The sequence below is a fragment of the Callionymus lyra genome, chromosome 1 (genome assembly GCF_982586985.1).
Source record: "Callionymus lyra chromosome 1, fCalLyr1.hap1.1, whole genome shotgun sequence".
Lineage (NCBI taxonomy): Eukaryota > Metazoa > Chordata > Actinopteri > Syngnathiformes > Callionymidae > Callionymus > Callionymus lyra.
In genome coordinates, this window is record NC_141818.1 from 18034194 (window position 1) to 18055131 (window position 20938).

Consider the following 20938-nt stretch of genomic DNA (forward strand, 5'->3'; position numbering starts at 1 on the left):
GACCATCAATTAAATAAATACCTTTAAAAATGGATTAATTGCTAATGAAGTAATTTCTTACTGGCATGATTTCCGTATGACCGTTCTCAGCATCATACACGTACTCCTGGTGTACAGAAAATGAGCGTGAACAAATTGGCGAGAACATTCATTTATACGTTGTTACTGCTGCCCACCATGTTGTAGGCATCCTCTCTGGTGTAGGTGAAAAGATCTTCATCCTTTTCCGTCGGCTGCTGCTCTTGTTCCTCCAACTTCAGCTTCTGCAGCTGCTTCACCTCCCAGCTTTTCTTTGAGCACTCAAGCCGCTCCTGAGAATCATGAAAAAAAAAATCTATATACATCCACATTTCTTTTTATGACCTCATTATGCTAGCTTTGGTCTGTGAAAACTCAACTAACCTTGAGAACAGTTTCATCATCACCTATGTGGAGATACTCGAGGTAGTGCAGGGCATATCGTTCTATGGGTGTTAGCTGCAATAAAAGAGGTATAATGATTTCACAGTTTTTTCACATATTGCATGAAATAGCACCAGTACCTGCTCCATTACTGCGCTTAGCTCTTCCATCTGTGCCGAGTCTTCCTGCTCTTGGCTCTCCGACTCTTCTTCCTCCACAGGTTTGTTTTCCTTCATGTCCCCTGCTGCTTCTGACTCAGAGTCCAGGTTTATACTCTGCAGAGCCTGGATGTAAGGTCTGGCCACCCTTGGCGAGATGGTTTCAGAAGCTGACGGCTCCTGGTGAAGCACCACAAACTCTTGCACCTTCTCGCCGGACCCTGCCTCCACTTCAAACAGATCTTGTATCGTTCGCTGCAAGCAAACAGTTCATAAAACATTCAAAAGGTTATTTTGAGTCAGTGGAATATATTGTAGAATGATGTAAAGACAAAGTATTTGCCATACTTGTGTGAGGAAGGCCAAAGTGTAGTCGTTGCCCTGAGCAGCAACTTCTCTGATTAGATCCTTTGTTCCGTTCTTCAGCAGCTTTTCTTCAATAGAGTTTCCACTTTCCAATCTACCAACAAACAAGAGTATTGACAATCCCTCAACGGCATCTTAATTTTTATTTCATGCATTTGTATCTTTCTCCCCAATAAATACAATATAATATATCATTTGACATCTCATTGAAGTGCAAATACACAATGTTGCTAGTACCTCTGGTACATAGTATTGTTCAATGATTGATATTAAGGTAAAAACTAGCAACACACAACAAACATTATTAATTACTTTACCTATAGATGTGTATATCCTTTGAGCGGCCAATTTTGTCACACCACTCCTGAGCGCGTGCGTCCATGCTAGGGTTGAGGTCTGTGTCATAGAAAATGATGGTGTCGGCGTCAAACACCGTCCCGACGGCGGAGCAGCAACGGTTGGTCAGGATGCTGCAGAACACCTGCCTGTTTCTGTTGAAGTTCCTCATGTTACCCTGCGTGATAGACAGTTTGGTTGATTAATTGGAAGAATTTGAGTCAGGATTTGATATCGAAACAAAGTATTTTTTGCTGTGAAAATTGTTGCACAATTTTAGAATACAAAAATATTACAAAAAATAGAACAAAGGCACCGACGAGGACGGCTGCCTCTCCAGTAGCTCCGCATTTAATTGGAAAAAAACTATTTCATCAATAAAGTTCTAAATAACCTAAACTAACTTAAAGCAGCAATGTTTCTCACAATGTTTATAAAAGATTTTCATTGCATATAAATCAAAGTAGGCTGTAAAAATGTTCATGGAAAAGTCTGTTAATGCATACAATACATTTGATTCATTTGTTAATACACATATTCAACTAAGGAATTTAAGAACATCAGATCCACAAATCATCATGATTTATTCCCACAAATCTCATTGTATTTGATTTGTTCCAATTTAAATGTATTCATTCCTTCTTTTCTATACTGTGAACACCACAAACTAAATCCTGTGTTGTGACTACAATAAACGATTCGAATTATCATGAATGTGAGCTGTTGCCCTTCATATCCAACTTTACCTGTCGTTCACTTGGAGTCAGACTTTCATCCACTCTCACGTAAGTTAGCTGCCGGTAATCTAGAAAGGTTTCCAAGATGTCCAGCATCTTCACCATCTGAGTAAAGATGAGGACTCGACGCTTCTCTGATCTAAGCTTCTGAAGCAGAATGGCAAGAGCTTCCAACTTCCCTTTAGAATGGAATAAGGAAAGTGTTTAATTATTGACCACTCAAAGCATGTTAGTGTGAGCTGATATTTAGTAGTAAGTTACCTGAGTCCAACTGCGTTAGTTGAAGTTCAGGAAAATGAAGGAGCTGCCTGGGAAACAGCTGGTGAATATCAGAACTGTGAGGCGTAAAGACGTCTTGCAGCTGACGATGAAATGACTTCAGCTCGAGGCGATAGGAAATGGGTGGATTGGCCGCATACATATAAGGTGACGGGGCTGCGGCAGCAGGTACCACACATTCCAGCCTATGATCCAAAAATGTTAAGTATTATCCAACCATTTATGTACGTATAGACTTGGTCAAATCGAAAAGGACCTTTTGTGGAGTCCCTTGGCCGCCTCAAGGTGGTCTTCAACAGTGAGTAGAGATGCCTGCAGTGTAGAAGTGGTCCCTACACGGGTGCTCTGTGCCCTTAAGCAGCTTTCTCTTCCCACCCACCTCCAGCTTCCAGCAGTAAGAGCAGAGTGACCGCGCTCTGTGCCAACAGTGCATGCCTGTAGTAGGTCAGAGCCATACATGACGCGGCGACCACAGCGCCGCTCATTCGCTTCAAAAAGACGACTCAAGCGCTGCTTTATCTGCTGGAGCTTTTCCTCGGACGACTCCTGTTAGCAGCGAGGGTCGGAACCATGAATATATAGTTATTAAAATGAGCAAGAAATATTGAGTACAAAGTATCTAATGTGATTTTGTTTAGGTTTAGTGAATAATACACACCTGTGAAGCAGCGTTAGCAGAGGATGCTGGTTTTGATGGAGTCGCTATAGAGTTTGTGGAAAGGCCATGAGCTAATAAAAAAGTTTTTTTTATGTCAGACACTATAGCTAGTCAGAAATTGGAACAAGTATCATTAAAGTCATCATAGTCACCCATGCTACCTGGTTGAGAATTTGTCAAAGCCTGATGAGGGGTTACAGGTGGAGCGGATGCGTTGGCTGTAGGGACAGCCTGGGGAATAGTTTGCATCACCATGGAGCCCTGAGGTCTGATTATTTGCTGGCCTGGAGCTGAAACTATTTGCAAAATATTTCCTGAATAAAGAGAAACAACAAGATTAAGGCTTTTTTTTTCCCCATTTCCAAAACAGGATTACACCGTCAATTGATTCGACAAATGTACCTTGAAGCTGCAATGGCTGTCCAGTGGTCAACTGACGGAGCTGACTGGGAGAGAGCGTGAACTTGTTCCCTTGAAACTGAAGCGTAACTGGAGTCTCGGGTTGAGCGATACGGTTCTGATTGCCAGCAATGTTGGCTAACTGAGCGATCTTCACCACATCTCCACCTACAATGGCAGGAAACGGCATGATTAAAACAAAAATATGTTGAAGAAATTCCCCATACCAATGCTTATTATCCTGCACCAGTTAGTTTGAACGTGAAAGAGATAAGACATGCATAATAACAAAAGTGGGTTAATCATATATCTGCCCTTCATTAGAGAGCCAGAGCCGCTTCAATAATGGCACAACTCCCTGGAAGGAAGAGAACATCTCTACCTATACATTTCTCACAGAACCTTGGACATGAGACAGAGAACCCAAGACAAACATGTTCACTGAGCATAGAGCTTTTTGGAAAAACAATTTTTAAAGTTGTTCTTTTTTGTAAGTTAAGCTTTTTCAAATGACAAACAGGACAGATGGTTTGAGTATAACATGGAAGGTTTCTCTGTTCACGTGTAAGGCTGAAATGGCTGTAAAAACACACATGCATTGCAGTGACTACCAATACAAGATATACATTTGTAAAATAAATTGAGAGAAATAAATGAGACGTTGGGGTTTATTTGTCCAGCATCTCAACTGGAGCAAGAGGGAACAAATAAATATTAGTTTACTTGAATTGGGAAGACAGAGGGGGGTGAAAAATGAGGTAAAGTGGTGCATGGATTAAACAAAAATGGGCAGCTTACAGTTCATGCAGGTTTAAAAAGAAGCTTGGAGGCTGCTAGAGTCTGCTGATATGGCAACAGGTGTAATCAAATTACATTAGGACAGGAACTTGTGTTGATGAAGTGATTGAAGTGTTGCAACAGGTACATTGATCATGTCGGAATAAAAAAAGGACATAATTTACACACATATCAGCAGTTCCCCAAATACGAGCCTCTGCTTGGAAAAGCCTGGGCTGTGGTGGCAGAGGAGGAAGGGAGAATGCTATGGGGGAGGGAAACAGGGGCCACTTACTAGGCAACCGAGCCTGGGCCTGGGATGTGAGAACCAGCCTCTGGGATAATAAGCTGGGCTGGATGGCATGGTTGGGGGCTAGAGTCACCCTTGGGACTTGTGCTAAACCGGTCTGGCTTATGGAAGCTAATGGTCCCACTGCTGCCACAGCTACATTCTGGCTCAAGGCCACAGGGGCAGCCCTCAGCACATGCTGTCCAACACCAGTACTCCCAGGGGGGTTTACAGTGGATGTGGCATTGTTGTGGTTGCTGACAGGAAGGGAAGTCTGGGTTCTCTGAGTAGGTGTTCCAACTGCTGTGAATCAAAGGGTAATGGGGGGATGGGACTACATGTCAGGGGTCACCCAATACTTTAATTAGTTTGCAAAATAAACTCTTGTTTATCCTGACATTCAGGAATAGCAGTGGGCAACATTAGTGGTATGAAATATTAGTTTTCACTGAAAATTAACTGATGAAAATGCAATACTCACAGTCATGGATAAAGTTGGTGCTCATGAATTTAACATCAAAAATCACGTCATAGACAATCAGTTATTAGTTGGCACGTCTGCAAGGAATATTATAAAACTCTAAAGTACTGAATTCTAGATAACTAAGAATGTGTCCAGGTCTTGACCTGGAAGCTGCAATGTGAAAGGTTGCATTCCTGATTAATGTCATAAAAAAAGTAATTTAATTGAACGAATGTAGTCGAAAAATATATGTCCTCCACTCTCATTAGGAAAAATATATGCAACAATGCCAATGGATAAGCTCTATACATTAAATATAGATAAGTAAGTAAACATGGTGTTGTCTTCAAACAAGTGGTAGGAAAATAAAATACATTATGTTTACTACATAGCAACAAAAAACAAATACATTTTAAGACTAAATTAATTGTCTGTGCATCTGACTGACAATTATCGGCTTACCATGAGAAGTTGCTGTCGTAGTTGCAGTGGAGACAGGGGACTTGCCCCTGTTCTGCGTGGACTGGTTAGGTGTGGAAACGGGGGTGACACCAGCAGACGAGGACGCTAGAGGATTTTGACTTGTTGTACTTGAGAAGGTCGCTAAACGACCTTCTGGTTTAGTTCCATACTGTACTGGTTGAAACAACCTTGAAAGTCAAAAAGTTAGATTAGAGGGTTGCTGGACGACAACTGCATGAATGCAAAATGATTACCTCATGGGGTTGATAGGGCAGTTTTTAGGTCGTGGTGCCGGTTCTGGTCCAGTGTAGATTTCTTCAATGAGCTGCTGCGTCACTTTTAGTTTGGGTATTGCCACTTCCGTCTGATAATGGCTTAGTACATTCTCATGGTTGATCAGATCAAATATCGAGCCAACCGCATCCTTTAATTTAAAGGATAGATACATTTGATTAAACAAGTGATTATATATACATACACACACACACATATACATATATATACACATATATATAGATATATAGATATATATATATATACATATATTTATTTTTCCGGATAACTTTAGTAGTCCAACATACCTTGCGAAAGTTATTGCTCAGACCTTCCAGAACCAGTGAAGGGACGTGATACTCAAGAGCAGTGGAGACGAAGGGGCTACGCATCACTCTGGACTCTAGCAGATCAGGGTGGTTGCAAACTTGCTGCAGTTGCATCAAGACCTGGAGCACACTCACAAAGTGCCCTGATTTCAGAGCATCTTGAGTTCTAGAGGAAAAAGTAACATTGTGAGGCGAAAATAGGGCAAGATTGCGATGGATTAAAAAAATATATATTTCTATTCAGTTTTATACATTTTGTATGATTAGCATAAAGTTTTTTTTTTCAATATCACTGCTTTAATCTCATTTTTAAATTTTGTGTCACAGAAAACATACCCAGACTTGGTAAGAATGTCCTCATAGAGGCTTTTCTGCCTGCTGGAAAGTCGACATTTAAGGATGTGCTCATATTTCTTGGGCAACTGCTTTTCAACGTCCCTCTTGGAGCGCCTCAGAATGAAAGGCTGGATCATCTGTGAATATGGTGTTCAATGTAAATATATGTATTGGAGCCATACCTTCATCTCATTATAGCTATACATATATTAAAAAATCTTTATTCACCCGATGTAGACGGATGACTAGTTTGTGGCAGTAGTCCTGATTTTGGTCGGTGCCCGCCTTGACAGGGAAGTCAGAGTAGGGTCTGGTGATGCCCGGCATTAGGAAGTGAATCATGGTCCACAGCTCCTTTAAGGTATTTTGTAGCGGATTGTTGATAAGAATGATTCTTTGTTCACTGAAGAATGGGAGAAAATTAACATCATCATAAAATCCACTGGATGGTTCAAATGGAATACTGAAAAAAATACACACCTTTTGAGGGCAAATATCGTTTCCCAGTGTTTTTCAGTCATGTTCCTGATGAGCTGAACCTCATCCAACACCAAGTGACTCCAATTGCGCTTTAGAAAGTGATCCTGATCCTTCATGAGCAGCTTGTAGGATGTCACACACACATGGAAACTATTGGATTCTCTCCACCACTAAAGGAGGTAAATTAAAAAGTGTTAATTCAAAAAACAATTCATTATCACTAAACAACAGCAATATTGATAAGTCAATAAGCAACTACCGTTCTCTTTAATCTCCTTTCCTTTCGGTTTCCCAGGTAGAGAAGGATTTTCAAGCCAGGACACCAGCGCTTGAACTCCAGCTCCCAACTTAACAACTTGCAAGTTCTGACTACAACAAGATGGGGTCCCCAGATGCCTGTTGCAAGTGTAGGGTAAACACGTTACTACCAATTTAACTTCCTAGTAAACCAATTTGACTAAGAAAAATATATCATACCCTCTTGACCAGCCAAGTGAGCCATGTATGCAACAGTCTGTACAGTCTTTCCAAGTCCAGCCTCGTCAGCCAAGATGCCATTCAGATGCTTTTTGTGAAGGTTTGCCAGCCAGTCCACACCGTTTTGCTGATATTCTCTCAGTGCACCATGTAGTAAAAAAGGAGCAGGGCTGCGTTTCTGCAGACAAATAATGTTAATTCCTTAATAAAATCATGGATGGACACTTTCAACACCATTATTTCTGGTATCTTACCAATGAACTTGTCCTCAAAGCACCCTTTGGAAGGACAAGCTCAGTTGCAGCAGCAGCCACCTCTGATATGTCTCGGCCAGTTTTCCCGTCAGAGCCTGATGAAGTTGACTTGTCAGGACCCCTATACTGATCCACTATGAGCAACGAGTCAATCAGTACTGCCTCGGGTGGAGTGCTTTTTGTAATTTCCATTCCTACAAAGAAATAATTTGATTTTATGTCAGATCATTTGCAGGGGAGAAAGTCATTCAAATGTCATATTCAGCACTGGCACCTTCAGTCTCCTCAAAATCCTCCTCATCACTCTGAGGACTTGGCTGGGGCCACTCAAATCCATCAACATAAGCACCAGCATACTGTTTCCTTAGTGCATCAAGAGGCTTCTCAGCTGAGAGTAAAACAAAAGAAACAGCTAAATCAATCTTTAACAATTTTAAATAGTATTACGATACACAGACCAAGTCATGTTTGACAATACTGTATGAATTGAAAACTGAGCAATTACCCTCTTTGGCAAGGTCAACCAACTCTGCTTTATGGTCTGCTTCAGCTTCCATAGCCTCTTGTTCCTCTATGGTTCCCTCCTCATCTATAATATAGAATAATAAATCAAGAAGTCTAAACAGTCATAAGGAAATACAAAGAATTAAACTGCAAATTGACATTATGTTATTTCACGTAATCACATACCAACATCTTCTGACTTTGAAAAACTTGACTTCCTTTTTCTTGTTGAAACCTCCTGAAAAATACAAAATATGTTTAAAATAGTATTCTTTTCACGAGTGACCTAAAAAGCATGTGTAGTCCTTACTACTTTGTCAGATCTCTCTCCTATTGAGTGCCTTGGATCTGGAAAAAAGAAAGATTACAATAGATTAATACACAATCACTAGGGCTGTGTATTGGCAACAATTTGGCGATACGATACATGTGTGATGACAGATATGTCGCAATATATTGCAATACTGTAGGAATAACAAATAAGTAAGTAAGTAAGTAAGTAATATATATTTATATAGCGCTTTTCGAGACCAGGGTCACAAAGCGCTTTAACAATCAAAACAATACTCAAAACAGTACATACTTCAAAGATCAAGACAACACCGAGAACAACACAGGAGTTCGAGAAATTCAAGGAAAAGCCTGCACAAATAGAAACGTCTTAAGATGTTTCTTAAAGGAGTCAGTAGACTCCATCAAGCGCAAAGAGAGAGGAAGATTGTTCCAAAGCTTAGGAGCAACAGCCTGAAAAGATTTCTCTCCTCTGGTCTTGAGCCGTGTGCGTGGAACCATAAGTAGATTCTGATCCACAGACCTCAGAGCCCGAGCTGGGGTGTAAGGCTGGATCAGATCAGTGATGTAAGGAGGAGCCTGACCATGAATAGCTCTGAAAGTAAGAACCAGAATTTTAAAGTTGATCCTGAAAGAAACTGGAAGCCAGTGAAGAGTTTTAAGGACCGGAGAAATGTGAGTTCTTCTACTAGAGCGGGTCAGAATTCTCGCTGCAGAGTTCTGAATCAACTGCAGACGAGACAGCTCCTTCTTGTTAAGACATGAAAACAAACTGTTACAATAGTCCAGACGAGAAGAAACAAACGCATGGATTACAAGCTCCAGATCATGTTGTGACAGCATTTTCCTAAGTTTAGAGATTTTTCTCAGTTGAAGGAAACAGTTTCTGGTCAGTTTTCTACAGTGTTGAACAAGAGACATGTCTTTATCAAATACAACACCCAGGTTTCTCAGGCTCAGTTTGACAGACTGACCTAAGTCACCCAAGTACTGACTCAACCCTGGAATCGTATCATCAGGAGCAATCACCAGAGTTTCAGTTTTGTCCACATTAAGCTGTAAAGTGTTTTCACTCAGCCATTGTTTGATTTCTAGCAAACAATTGACTAAGCTGTTCAGCCTTTGGGGCTCAGTTGGGTCAAAAGAGCAGTAGAGCTGGATGTCATCAGCAAAAATGTGATAAGAAACATCTGGAAATCTCTGAATGATTTTACCAAGGGGAATCAAGTACAGCAAAAACAATAAAGGACCCAGAACAGAACCTTGAGGGACTCCACACAACAGATCTGCCGATTCAGACCTCATTTGATTGGCAGATACACTAAAACTGCGCCCAGAAAGGTAAGATGAGAACCATTCTAACACAGACCCAGACAGTCCCACTTCATCCCTTAGTCTTCTCAGCAGGATCTGGTGATCAACTGTGTCAAAGGCTGACGACAGATCCAAGAGAACCAGAACAGTGAATTTACCAGAGTCAGCCGACATCATGATGTCACTGGACACTTTCAGTAAAGCTGTCTCCGTAGAGTGATGTTTACGGAAGCCAGACTGAAACTTCTCATGGATGTCGCTCTGATCCAAGAACAAAGACAGCTGCTCGGACACCACCTTCTCCAAGATCTTGGACAAGAAAGGGAGCTTAGAAATAGGCCTGAAATTACTGAGGTCAGTTGGGTCTAAGCCTGGTTTTTTGAGCAGAGGCTCCACAATGGCATGTTTAAATGCATTGGGAAAAACCCCTGTGGAAAGGGAGAGGTTCACCATATTGGTAACCCAGGGGCCAATTACATCAAATACTTTGATAAAAAGCCTACAAGGAAGGACGTCATCTGAGCAAGAGGAGGGTTTCATCTTGTTCACTAGTGCTGAAATATCACCCAAAGATACAGCAGAGAAGGATGACCAAGAGGAGGAGAAGGGCTCAGAGACAGTAGGGGTTCCCAACAAAGGGGGAGAGATTTTCTCTTTGATCAATTTAATTTTGTCAATGAAAAATCTCAACAATGCATTGCTGTCAGCTTCACAGAAGACCGGCGTGATTTGAGGAGCAGGAGACACGAGACAATTAATCGTGTCAAACAAAACTTTGGGGTTTTTCCTATTTGCTGCTACCAGTTTTCTGATGTAATCAGATCTAGCAGTTTCTACCATCTCATTGTAAGAAGTCAACAGATCCCTGAGGTGAAGTCTGTGCACCTCAAGTTTAGTAGACTTCCAGAGACGCTCAGTCTTTCGACAAAGTCTCCTCAGACTCAGGAGATCTTCATTTGTCCAAGGGCACCGTTTTTTCTGAATTTTCAAGTTCGATTTAACAGGTGCCACTTGATCCAGTATTTCAACACAATGATCAGTAAAACAGTGAATCAAACTGTCCACATCTGGACAGTCATCAAAGGAAAGACGGTCAAACATAGCAGAAAAACTGTCTGCAGTATCGGCTGAGATGACACGCCTCTGAGACCTAACTTTCAAAGGCTTAGGTTCAGGGATGAAGTCCAGGTTGAACAAGACAAGAGAATGATCACTCAGATGGACATCATGTACAGATACATTAGAAATGTTCAGGCCAAGAGTAAAAACTAAGTCTAAAATGTGGCCTTTTTGATGAGTGGGTTCAGAAACATGTTGCTCAAAATTAAAGGCTTCAGTTAAAGTTAAAAGTTCTTTAGCAGAACAAGATGTGACGTCATCAACATGAAGATTAAAGTCTCCAAGAATAAGAACAGATTCCATCTGAATAATGGAAGATAAGAAGTCACTAAAGTCTTTCAAGAACATCGCCGCAGGACCAGGCGGACGGTAGATTGACACACAATAGAAAGGTCTTGTAGAACCAACCAAGATCATCTGAGACTCAAAAGAAGTGAATTCCTGTGTCTGAATCACTTTGCAAGAACAACTCTCCCTAAAAACAGTAGCAAGACCTCCTCCACGACCAGAGAGGCGAGGCTTCCCCAGGACAGCGCTCCCTACTGGACAGAGTTCGTTCAGATGAATAAACTCTTCCTCTCTCTGCCAAGTCTCAGAAAGACATAATAAATCCAAATTAACTCTTGTGAAAAGATCATTAAATATTAAATATTAAATATTAATTTAATTAATAATTAATAATAATTAATTAATTTATTTAATATAAATATTAAATAAATAAGCATATATTTTCTCTCATCAAATGTAAAGGGGTTGGAGGAAAGTGCTTCTCAAAAAGTAAACTAAATACGCACAATAAAGTACATTAACAGTCTCAAACAACTTGGAACAACATACAATATCCAGTATCGGTCAGTGTTTCATTTAAGGCCGACAGCGCAAACTCTTTAGTTATTGGATAGAGGCACAACGTAAAATGTATCTAGTCCAACTGATTTGTTTTGTTTCGCCTTTCTTGTTTCTTCGATCTCTCATCCACCATCATCAAGGACAGTTCCCACCCACAACATGGACTGTTTACACTCCTGCCCTCGGGACGCAGGTACAGGAGTGCAAAATGCAGGACCACACGCCTGAGAAACTCTTTCTACCCCACTGCAATAAGAATCATGAACAGCTGAACACTGCACTGTTGTCACTTTAAATCCATCTCATGTACAGTTCCCCTCCCTTTCTTATATTATTATTTTTTTTTAATTTATTTATTTTTTTTATTGTCATTTCATCTTGACTTTTTTGCTATGTATATTTATATTTATTTTTATTTTTTTTTTGTTACGCCGATATTTGTGGAGGGACGGCAAAGAAAGAATTTCATTGCATAGGGAAACGTGTTTCTCGATGTATATGACAATAAACACTTTGAATCTTGAATTGAATCTCATCTTCTTTTTTTGTGATGGATCTTTAGATACTTTATAAAGTTAGTGGTGTTGAATCTTGTGGTGTGATTTTTTTTTTTAATATTGTGATATATCGTTACATCGATAATTTCTTACACCCCTATTAGTCACAGCACAATAATATGTTTGTGATAATAGTGAAAATGAAAAAACACAAACCTTTTGCTGAGGCCATCTGTAGACTAAGTGTTTTGTGTCTCTTCTCGTAAATTTCAAAATGAAGCTTGATTTCCACAACCTGAAAAAACACCATAAAAGAGAGAAAATAGTAGGTTAAGCTAAATAAACCAAATTTAGTAAATAGATAAATATTTAAATAGGATTTAAAAAAATACGCACCTGCTCAATATTAGACCAAAAGAATTCCACCTCTCGAGCAATTGTGCTGGCAATGTGACGCTGACGACATTCACTTTCTTTCTTTGATCGTTCTTCATTTTTGATTTGTTCCTGATGATGTCTGGCACAAGTCCGAACAAGCTGCAGAAAAGTTTAAACTTGGTTCAATCAATGTCTTGTTGTAACAGTATTCTAGAAATAAGTCACACACCTTCTTAGCAGCTGCCTCTTTCCATCTTCTTTCCTGAGCAAAGTCTGCCGCCATCCACTGCATCTCCTCCAGCAGGTAGTCCCATTGTGACTTAGGACGTGATGCTTCAACAAGTTTTGGAAGTCTACTTGCTGACCACTGTCCCTCTTTTCGAAGCTCAGAGATGCGTTGATGCAGTTGACTCTCCTTCAAAGTCGAGACAGAGCAGTTTTTTTTTTTTAGCTCATATTGATTTGTCAAGTTGTGTCATTTTATTTTATCTGATTCACACTAAAACATCTAGAGTTGAGAGTTGATGCCGTTTTCATATCAGAATTGGAAAGCAGGGCTCAGCCACCTTTTTCAAGTAAAGAGCCATTAAAGTAGGGTTTCCCATTAAATTAAAGCTCACTCAGAGCTGAAGCTTTTAAACTATTTAATTAAACTAAAATATAGTATTTTCTGCTTTATTTAAATTTCCCCGTAGGAATCCAACTATACTTGTAAACAATGAACTTCAGATCGTAAAATCATTTAAATTTCAATAGGCCTAATAGATTCAAATGATACATTTTTATCCCTTAATTTCTTCCCCTCGAAAAATGCAGGAGCCACATTAGGGGTGTGAGGGAGGTTGCAGACCCTTGTTCTACAGGTTTAGTTTAGACCCACAATGAGAAGTCTTACAGTCTACTAGGAATTGTGTTAAATACGATAAATACATATATAGAATATATTATATATATATATATCTATTGTATTATTAAATAGATGAAACAACAACTTCCTTGTCCAGCATCTGGAAAGTGAAACGTTTTTTCATACTAAACATAAATGTGTGATTATTATTAACGGTCTTTAGTCTGGATTGGCAGTACTATGGAGAAAACAATTATTCATCACTGCATCAACATTGTATTATGACGACAAGCATAATTCAATTATGTGAATAAATACATTTTCATTTAAGCAGACACTGTTGCTGGGAGGTAAAAGATAGAGACTAACCAATTTTGCTTGCTCATCTTGCTTATCTTGTGTGCTCTCCTGCATAGTTCCACCCTGAGCTAAGCCAACAGTCTTGACTGCGGGGACACCGTTGGTTGCAGTCAGTTTGGACTGAGAAGTGGTGTTGGAGTTGGAACAAAGAGGGTGGAGGGGACTTGTTGTGTTGGGCGTAGAAACATTGTTGGGAATGGAGAGAGGAGCAGGGGACATGGAAGTTATCGCTATTGAATTGGTCAGTATCCTCTGAACTGGTTGGTTCAACTCTGCACCTGGCCGACCGAGGGCAACAGTCTGTAAAAAGCAAAATGTTTACATTTGTGACATTAATAAGAATATTATTTTGGAAGGAACTCATTTGACTTACAAACCAGAAGTATTAAATGTCAACATTATGACACCACATTATCTGGTATCGGGCAATTTATTAAATCCTGATAAACAGCACATATATACCACACATGTAAAAAGTTGCAAAGTAATACATCTTTGAATTCATTAGAGTCGTTTTCAAATGAACTCAAAGCTCAACTCATACAATAACAATGCACTTTTCAAATTACACAAAAACATGGACTTCTTGTAAGCATCGTTGAAGTTGATCAAAAAAAATAATTCTAATGATTAAATAATTTAGTTATAATCTGAAACCGGTGGACTTTCTATTATTAAGCATATGGTATTAAGGAAAAAGACTGACCGCCTGTCCTGACTGAAGCACGGCCTGCGACTGTTGCGGCTGAGCCTGCAACTGGAGATGAAGTCCTGACTGCATCTGTTGTTGGAGTTGCGCCTGAAGCTGTGTGTGAGGATTAACAGTTGCCAGGATGGCACCACCTGCCTGCACCTTAACCTGTGCTTGAAGTTGACCAGGCTGGACGGTACCATCCACTATCTGAGCCTGTTGAGAGAGGGTCACGGGCATTCCTGCCATGGGGAGGGAGCTTTGAGGCAGCCTTCCAGGAAGCTGTGGCGGTGGAGTGTGTAGGCGGGCGGCGTTCTGCACTGGAGGTCCTTTGGAAGGGTCATATTGTGGCTGGTTCGGCTTCTGCCCTGCGATTTGCACTGTTGTTGGGTTGGGAGGCATCCCACCTATATACGTGACAAATTATGAGACAAAGCGGTAGTACAAGAAGCCAGACAGGGCAATAGTTAATATCTCATGTAAGAATATCAAAAAGTACTTTTGCACTCAGAATTACTTTGTATGCAGTCTTTTCATATTTGCCCTGCCAATTTAGATTGAATAGGTAGATTATTGACTTAAATGTTTAGTTCTAAGTGGCTGAGCTTTGCTCCTCAGAACCTTGCCTTATTGTATTGCATGTTACTAGTATACTATTTTGATGATCTGAGCAGAAACTAATGGATTTTTTATGGCAAAATGAGTACAGAAGAAATGAAATTAATATGATCTTCTACATGTCTCTCAAATTAAACACTACTTTGATTAATGCAAAATCAAAACATTGCATTTCCGATGTTGAGAGAATGTGGTTAAAACATCAAAATTCACATGCAACAAGAGTTTTTTTTAGAAAGAAGAAAAATGTTTGAAATAAAATACAAGTCTCGGAAAGACAGGGAAAGGAAAGGGAGTATAAAAAATACACAGCAGACAGACAGACACAAAAAACACCATGTTTGGCATGCATGGAGCAATGGCTTTATAGCTTTTACCAAGGCATCTGAATGCCTTTTTCGCAGCAAAGCACAAAGGTGAGCAAAAAGACGCACATGGGGTTTTACAAACAGCAGGTCTGAGCGGAGCTGTGCACACTAAAGCAGCGCCTGCCTTACCTCCCTGAACGTCACACCACCTTGTCTAGACGGCATCAACACCTGGCCCTGATAGACCCACAACACCACACTCGCTTAAACCTGTGTATTGAACACACACCTTTTCCATAAGTTACCCCGCCTACTTGGATTGAGCAGAAAGAGGCCACGTCAGAAAAAAAATCCAAGTAAATCAACTAAAAAATGGATGTGAAACAAGACACACTCAAGGATGTGGCGTTGGATTTGAGGATTGATGGTTCTGAATCCATGTTGACAGACAATTGAAGAGGGCATCACAAAGGAATGGTGATGAAAAACCAAAATAAAGAACAAATGGGGAAAAACAATCCACAGATGAGTAAGGATGATGCTGCAGGATTTCCACATTGCGATCCCGTTCAGAATTGAATGATAAATCCATCCGAATAAGAATGTCTGAACAATGTTCAGAAAGGAAGAGGTGAATGACGGATGACAAAAAGGAAAACGATAAGACATGGCATCCTGCATTCCGACTTGGACCCTCTCTTCTTTCCCAGTAATCGGGATGAGAAAGGTGATGCTGATGAAACATTTCTTGAACTTCTTGTGGACTGCTCAGAATTCCAACATTGAGAGTATGTTTGGATGCGGCTTGGTTGCCGAAGGTAAATGTGTTGGTTCCATTTGTAAATCTTCTTGTTTAAAGGAAGGGGCACATCCAGCCGCATCTTACAGAGTAGACCACAAAGGGGTCTGGTAGTAGCAATCCTACCTTGGGCAGTTGGCATAAGCTGCTGGAGCGGAACGCCCGGTGATCCTAAAGATGCTACACCAGGATGCTGGAAAATCAGCCCATGGCGACCAACGTCAATCCGGGATCGCTTAGCCTGATCTGGGATTCAAAACACACAATACCCTCGTAACGCAACAAAAACACTCGACACAGAGGAATGGCCTCCTGAGGACCATAAGGTCATCTCTCCTTCCCTGGGTTAAGACTTCACACACACAGCGCTAGTACAGGAAGCCAAATGTCTAAAAGCAGAAGCAATTAGAGGGAGAAAGGAAAAGTAACAAAAACCAAAGCAAAGGGGTAGGAAACAAAAGCAACAGAAAGTACACACAGGACTTTGAACCTTGGCCTACCTGCTTGCACCATAGCCTGTTGCCTCTTAAATGCATCCATGTCTGCAGGGTTTGAAATAGTGCCAGGAGCAACCCCCTGATGTCCCTATAAACAACTCAGTGGTAAAATTACTGGCATTTCAAAAGTACATTCAGCTCTTTAGTCATTACTTTCGATGGCAAATAATTTACTTTACTCGGTGATGATAATTAGAATAGCACCTGATTACCTGGAATTGCTGCTGGGTAGAAAAAGCTGCTGAAACATTGGGTGGAAGCTGTGTTGCTATAGCAACCGGTGTTACAGCTTGGCCATCTTTTCCAGTGACAACCTTCACCTGCAAATTGCACAAAAAAGAAGAAATAATTTTAAATCAACAACGCATGGATAGAACGGTTACTTTTAATGAATCCCATGGCCTACTTTAATTAATACCTCATCATTAATGACTTCTGACTGTTCTTCCTCCTCTTCTTCTTCGTCAAGGTCCAAGTCATTTTGTCTCAAGTAGGTATACAAAGGAACACAAGGTTTCTTCTTAAAAGAGATGTAGTCCATCATGTTACCTTGCAGTTGCTGCAGGAAGAACAGCTCTATCAGGTATTCTTTGTACACTTCCTTTAGACTCTCCATCTTCTTGGCATGATGCTCCAAGCAATGTTTCCTTAACTGGGCAATCTCTGGACTAGAAGGAGCAATGTCTTCCAACTTTTTGGGAGGTTGCTTCTTCAATGTACCTCCTACCATTCCAGTGCTTGAAAGACAATTGTTAGAAGTCACTTGGGTTTGACTGGAAAGGGATGAACTAGACGTAGGAATAGAGATGGGCATGGTAAACGATGCTGTGGGAGTTGTTCCAAGCCCTGCGACAACACCCTGTGCAGTTTTGTCAAACATACCAGGGCGTGACAACTGTCCCTGGATGATACTGCTAATCTGGGGAGGTAAATTTGATGTGGTGATGTGACCAGGGCTGCCAAGTGTGGAAAGCGCTGCGCTGGTGGCAGCAGGACTTTGAGGCCCAAGATGATGGATAGTGCCTCCAGTCTGTGAGTGAGGCTGGGAAAGACGTCTTTCCCTCACTGAGCCTGGGGTTCCAGTTGTTAGTTGGACCTGACCAGGTGTCGCTTGGGCAATCTGAGCCAACGCTGTCGCGTCCTGGTACACAAAATGGCCACTTCCAGGTGGACTGCTCAAATTTATTTGCCTTACCAACATGCCGGCTTCAACAAATCGGGTTGGACTCTGTGCACAGACACCTAGTGCTGTAGTTGGAGCTCCTGGCCTGGTAACACCTTGAAGAGGGCTGTGCTGCGTTGGACTTTGGGGCTGCATAGGTTGAGGGACAGGTGAGGTAACTTGAATGTAGGAAGATGGAGCATGGTCAAACCTCCACTGGGATGTGGTATGCTGGAAGCCAGGTGATGCAGGGTTCTGGATCGGAACTGGAGTAAGTGTTATTTGCTGGTTGCCAGTCACCATTTGTCCCACATTTTGCAAAGTGATGTTCATGTTCTGACCAGTAACTGGGCTACGGCTCATGATTATCTGATAATTTGGTGATTGCGGGCCAGAGGGGCTGGCAGCTGAAGAAAATGTTGTTACAGGTGAAAGAGACTGGTTAATGGTAGCTTGCTGCTGTGTAACTGCCATGGTGGGTTGCTGCTGCTCGTCTGCTTCTGATCCAGACTTGGATCTCTGTAGTTGCCGCTGCATGTTTTGTGATCCATTTCCATGGTGCATTGCGTGACACTAGTGCAACGTGAGAACACAATGGTCTGCAGAAAAGGGAAAAAGAAATACAAATCATGGTTACTCAATGTCAACACAGAGCCAACACTAAAAGTCTAAATACAACACAGGTTAGCGAGTAATTGTTATAATTATAAGAGAATACTTAGTCACAGCAATAACAATATTTATCAGTGCATCTATGAAGGACCATGTTTTCTATGACATTAAAATATTTTAATGAATTTCAGAAATAATATATTTTTTTAAATGATCACAGGTATGAGTAAGAAGAAAATGTGTTATACTTTGAGACTCATGCTATTTTGATATAGCTTTTCTTTCACACAATAATGCCAAATATAGCATTATTTTCTTGGTAATACAAGAGAGGGACAGATGCAACAAAACATTAAATCACTTAAGGACCAGTAAAAGATTGATAGACGTCATAAAATACGAAGAAACTTTATACGTGGTGGTTTGAAAATTTAAAAACAAAAATATGATATAAATTAATAAAATGGTATCTTTAAGACACAGTAGAAGATTCAACACAAAAGATTGAATTATGTTGGATATAAGCAGCTGCATAAATAACAAATAATTATGTGGAACATTGAAATTCAGTTATATACAGTAAATTTAATTGAAAACAAACTTGTCTCAAGGTCCTTTAATACCCTGTGATGACTTATGTTTAAAATCAAATGCATGTAAATAACTGCAATCAAAAAGAATGTAGGCTTTTGTTTTACTTGAATCTTACTTTATGTACAGGTCCAATGGTTACAGCCTTGGTCAGATGTTAGACTTTAACATTGTTATGTTGTTGGAAATCATCACTCTCAGTCATCATCAGAGATCAACCAGACTTCATAAAGTCAAAAAAACAACAACAAAAACAATCATAAAGTACTTAAAAATCGGAATGCAATGTTTTAGAAACAAGAAGTTTCAACATTTCTTTACAATTACCTTTACATGTTACATGGTGTTAAATAATTTATACATCAATGACAGTGCTTATGAACACAGATTGTGAAAAAAAGCATGTCACCCAAACATTATACTGTGATAGTGCGTTTGTTTTGATTTAACATAATAATTAAGCCTGTTAAGTGTCTTTTTTTAAATGTATGAAAGTAATGTTCTACCACTTCATAATTTTCGAAAGCAGATGTTAGGGTTAGGGTTAGGAAGACATATTCACTGCATCATTTTGATTTTATTCTAATTTCAGCAAAACGTGAATCACTGCTTAACTTCAGCAGCTGTGATGAAGTTTGTTTTAACATAATATTACAAATGTGCCATGATGATATTGAGCATGAACGCACAACTTGCAATGTTTACTTTGAAAGCAAGAACACACTGCAGAATGGGGTATAATAAATAATAAATTATTGTTTATATAATGTCATTGATAATAGTGGGATATTTATACATTATTAATATTTATGTATATATTTTTTTGAAATTAGAAGTAAAATAACTATTAATAAAAATAAAATAACAAACGGGATGAGCCTGCAAGCCAAAATAAAGAAGAAAAAAAAATCAAACTGAATTTTTCTCCCCTTGTTAAACTCGTATTCTTTATTCCATCAATTATACAGGTGTTTATATCACAATAAAAACGCTATCATTAAACGAACAGTAATAACTTTCCGTTAAACGGAGAATTGGTCGACATGAGATCGAAACAAAATAACAAACGCATTCAATATTACTGTCTGTTGACAGCTTAAATATGTACATTTAAATGTACGTTAACATATAATGTCAATAACATCTCACATCAGAAATACATCAGAGATGCACACCGCCTTATTAATGCGGGTTGCTAATATAAGAATATATCGCCTAACACCAAGAATGCGCATTAATGCTGTGCCTGTTGTCATCTTTGTGTTCAATTGTGCGCTCCCTCTTCGTTATCACTTAGGGGCGCAGCATCAGCTAACGTTCGTTACAGCTTTTTATAATAATGCGCCTAAAATCCAACACAGCGTTGTGACAAAATATACACACGAGCGAGCTTAGGCAAAACAAATGCCTTCCGATTAGCAAATACTTATCCAAAATAAGATTGCAGGTGTCATTTAACCAGTTAAAACGTTACGCCAGCTAGCTGATGCTAATATTGTTAGCACAAAAACACCACCAGGCCAGATTTCCCCGAATAAAGCTATTATAATAGTTAATGTCAGTTACTTACTGGAAAGCGGACCTCGGTCGGTGCGTAGTAATTCCTATGTCATATTGAAATACATTTTCGGGCTGTAATAAAGTCTACAGGCTGAAAAAAAACATTTCAATATAGCTAGCGGATGGTTAATGTTTAGAGCTAATTTCATTCAGCAACATGGCGTCAGAGTCGACCTCTTGTGTGACCCGGTAGTGGATCGGCCGTCACCTTCTTTGTGTCATTATTTCCAAGCAATCTAGAGCTCCCGTGGCTCGCTTCTGCCACCTGCAGGTCAACACTTTAGAATAGAAACTCGACTGAATTAATTTTGAAAAGCCAAAATAATTCATTTAAACCATCAAAACAAAACACAATACTTTATACTAAAATCTAAATAAAAAAATGTTGTTTGTTCAAAATATAAATGATTATTGTTTCACTTTCTATACTATTCAAGTATGAGAATAAAACTACAAATGCTTAATT

The 20938-nt window shown here is 39.9% G+C and overlaps 1 protein-coding gene across 6 annotated transcripts in view; it reads right to left on the reverse strand.

Moving 5' to 3' along the window:
* ep400 (E1A binding protein p400) overlaps window positions 1-20675 on the reverse strand; it is a 28395-nt gene extending 7720 nt beyond the window's left edge. For 2 of the 6 annotated variants that reach the window (XM_087795683.1, XM_087795668.1), the window contains exons 1-36: window positions 20483-20675; window positions 16966-18308; window positions 16760-16867; window positions 16551-16635; window positions 16177-16296; window positions 14341-14732; window positions 13644-13934; window positions 12657-12842; window positions 12446-12586; window positions 12266-12344; window positions 8290-8327; window positions 8166-8217; window positions 7981-8064; window positions 7750-7863; window positions 7476-7669; window positions 7222-7399; window positions 7004-7140; window positions 6745-6914; window positions 6493-6667; window positions 6265-6401; window positions 5908-6094; window positions 5581-5750; window positions 5327-5514; window positions 4408-4704; window positions 3339-3503; window positions 3098-3250; window positions 2937-3007; window positions 2535-2824; window positions 2261-2463; window positions 2009-2178; window positions 1244-1440; window positions 909-1020; window positions 543-815; window positions 403-477; window positions 177-311; window positions 62-106 (exon numbers count right to left, since the gene is read on the reverse strand). In XM_087795683.1, the coding sequence (XP_087651809.1) occupies window positions 62-106; window positions 177-311; window positions 403-477; window positions 543-815; window positions 909-1020; window positions 1244-1440; window positions 2009-2178; window positions 2261-2463; window positions 2535-2824; window positions 2937-3007; window positions 3098-3250; window positions 3339-3503; window positions 4408-4704; window positions 5327-5514; window positions 5581-5750; window positions 5908-6094; window positions 6265-6401; window positions 6493-6667; window positions 6745-6914; window positions 7004-7140; window positions 7222-7399; window positions 7476-7669; window positions 7750-7863; window positions 7981-8064; window positions 8166-8217; window positions 8290-8327; window positions 12266-12344; window positions 12446-12586; window positions 12657-12842; window positions 13644-13934; window positions 14341-14732; window positions 16177-16296; window positions 16551-16635; window positions 16760-16867; window positions 16966-18273 (6720 nt within the window). In that variant the 5' untranslated portion in view covers window positions 18274-18308; window positions 20483-20675. The remainder of the gene's footprint in view (window positions 1-61; window positions 107-176; window positions 312-402; window positions 478-542; window positions 816-908; window positions 1021-1243; window positions 1441-2008; window positions 2179-2260; window positions 2464-2534; window positions 2825-2936; window positions 3008-3097; window positions 3251-3338; window positions 3504-4407; window positions 4705-5326; window positions 5515-5580; window positions 5751-5907; window positions 6095-6264; window positions 6402-6492; window positions 6668-6744; window positions 6915-7003; window positions 7141-7221; window positions 7400-7475; window positions 7670-7749; window positions 7864-7980; window positions 8065-8165; window positions 8218-8289; window positions 8328-12265; window positions 12345-12445; window positions 12587-12656; window positions 12843-13643; window positions 13935-14340; window positions 14733-16176; window positions 16297-16550; window positions 16636-16759; window positions 16868-16965; window positions 18309-20482) is intronic. The other 4 variants (XM_087795676.1, XM_087795694.1, XM_087795702.1 and 1 more) reach the window with 4 other exon arrangements.
* Between the last annotated feature and the right edge of the window lie 263 nt (window positions 20676-20938).